Below are 289 nucleotides of genomic sequence, written 5' to 3'. Positions count from 1 at the left end.
TGAGCCTCTCACGTGGACTCCTTCCCCCTCTTCCCCTAAGCAAATGGATGGTCAGTTCACAGTGATCCAGCTGGTGGGGATGTTGCGGGGCATCGCGGCAGGCATGAAGTACCTGGCTGATATGAACTACGTGCACCGGGACCTGGCTGCCCGCAACATCCTGGTGAACAGCAACCTGGTCTGCAAAGTGTCGGACTTTGGCCTCTCACGATTTTTGGAGGATGACACCTCTGATCCCCCCTACACCAGTGCACTGGTAAAGCTGCTCTTCCAGAGGGGGGGGGATGGG

The 289-nt window shown here is 57.8% G+C and overlaps 1 protein-coding gene across 1 annotated transcript in view; it reads left to right on the top strand.

Annotated features, from left to right (window-relative positions):
- EPHB2 (EPH receptor B2) overlaps positions 1-289 on the top strand; it is a gene marked incomplete at its 5' end in the record, with an annotated part of 47,400 nt that overhangs the window by 35,532 nt on the left and 11,579 nt on the right. The window contains one exon of the mRNA XM_010134905.1: positions 41-256. Coding sequence (XP_010133207.1) covers positions 41-256 — 216 coding nt within the window. The remainder of the gene's footprint in view (positions 1-40; positions 257-289) is intronic.

The sequence above is a fragment of the Buceros rhinoceros genome, unplaced genomic scaffold, assembly GCF_000710305.1.
Source record: "Buceros rhinoceros silvestris isolate BGI_N320 unplaced genomic scaffold, ASM71030v1 scaffold1044, whole genome shotgun sequence".
Lineage (NCBI taxonomy): Eukaryota > Metazoa > Chordata > Aves > Bucerotiformes > Bucerotidae > Buceros > Buceros rhinoceros.
This window is presented reverse-complemented; position numbering and strand designations above follow the sequence as displayed.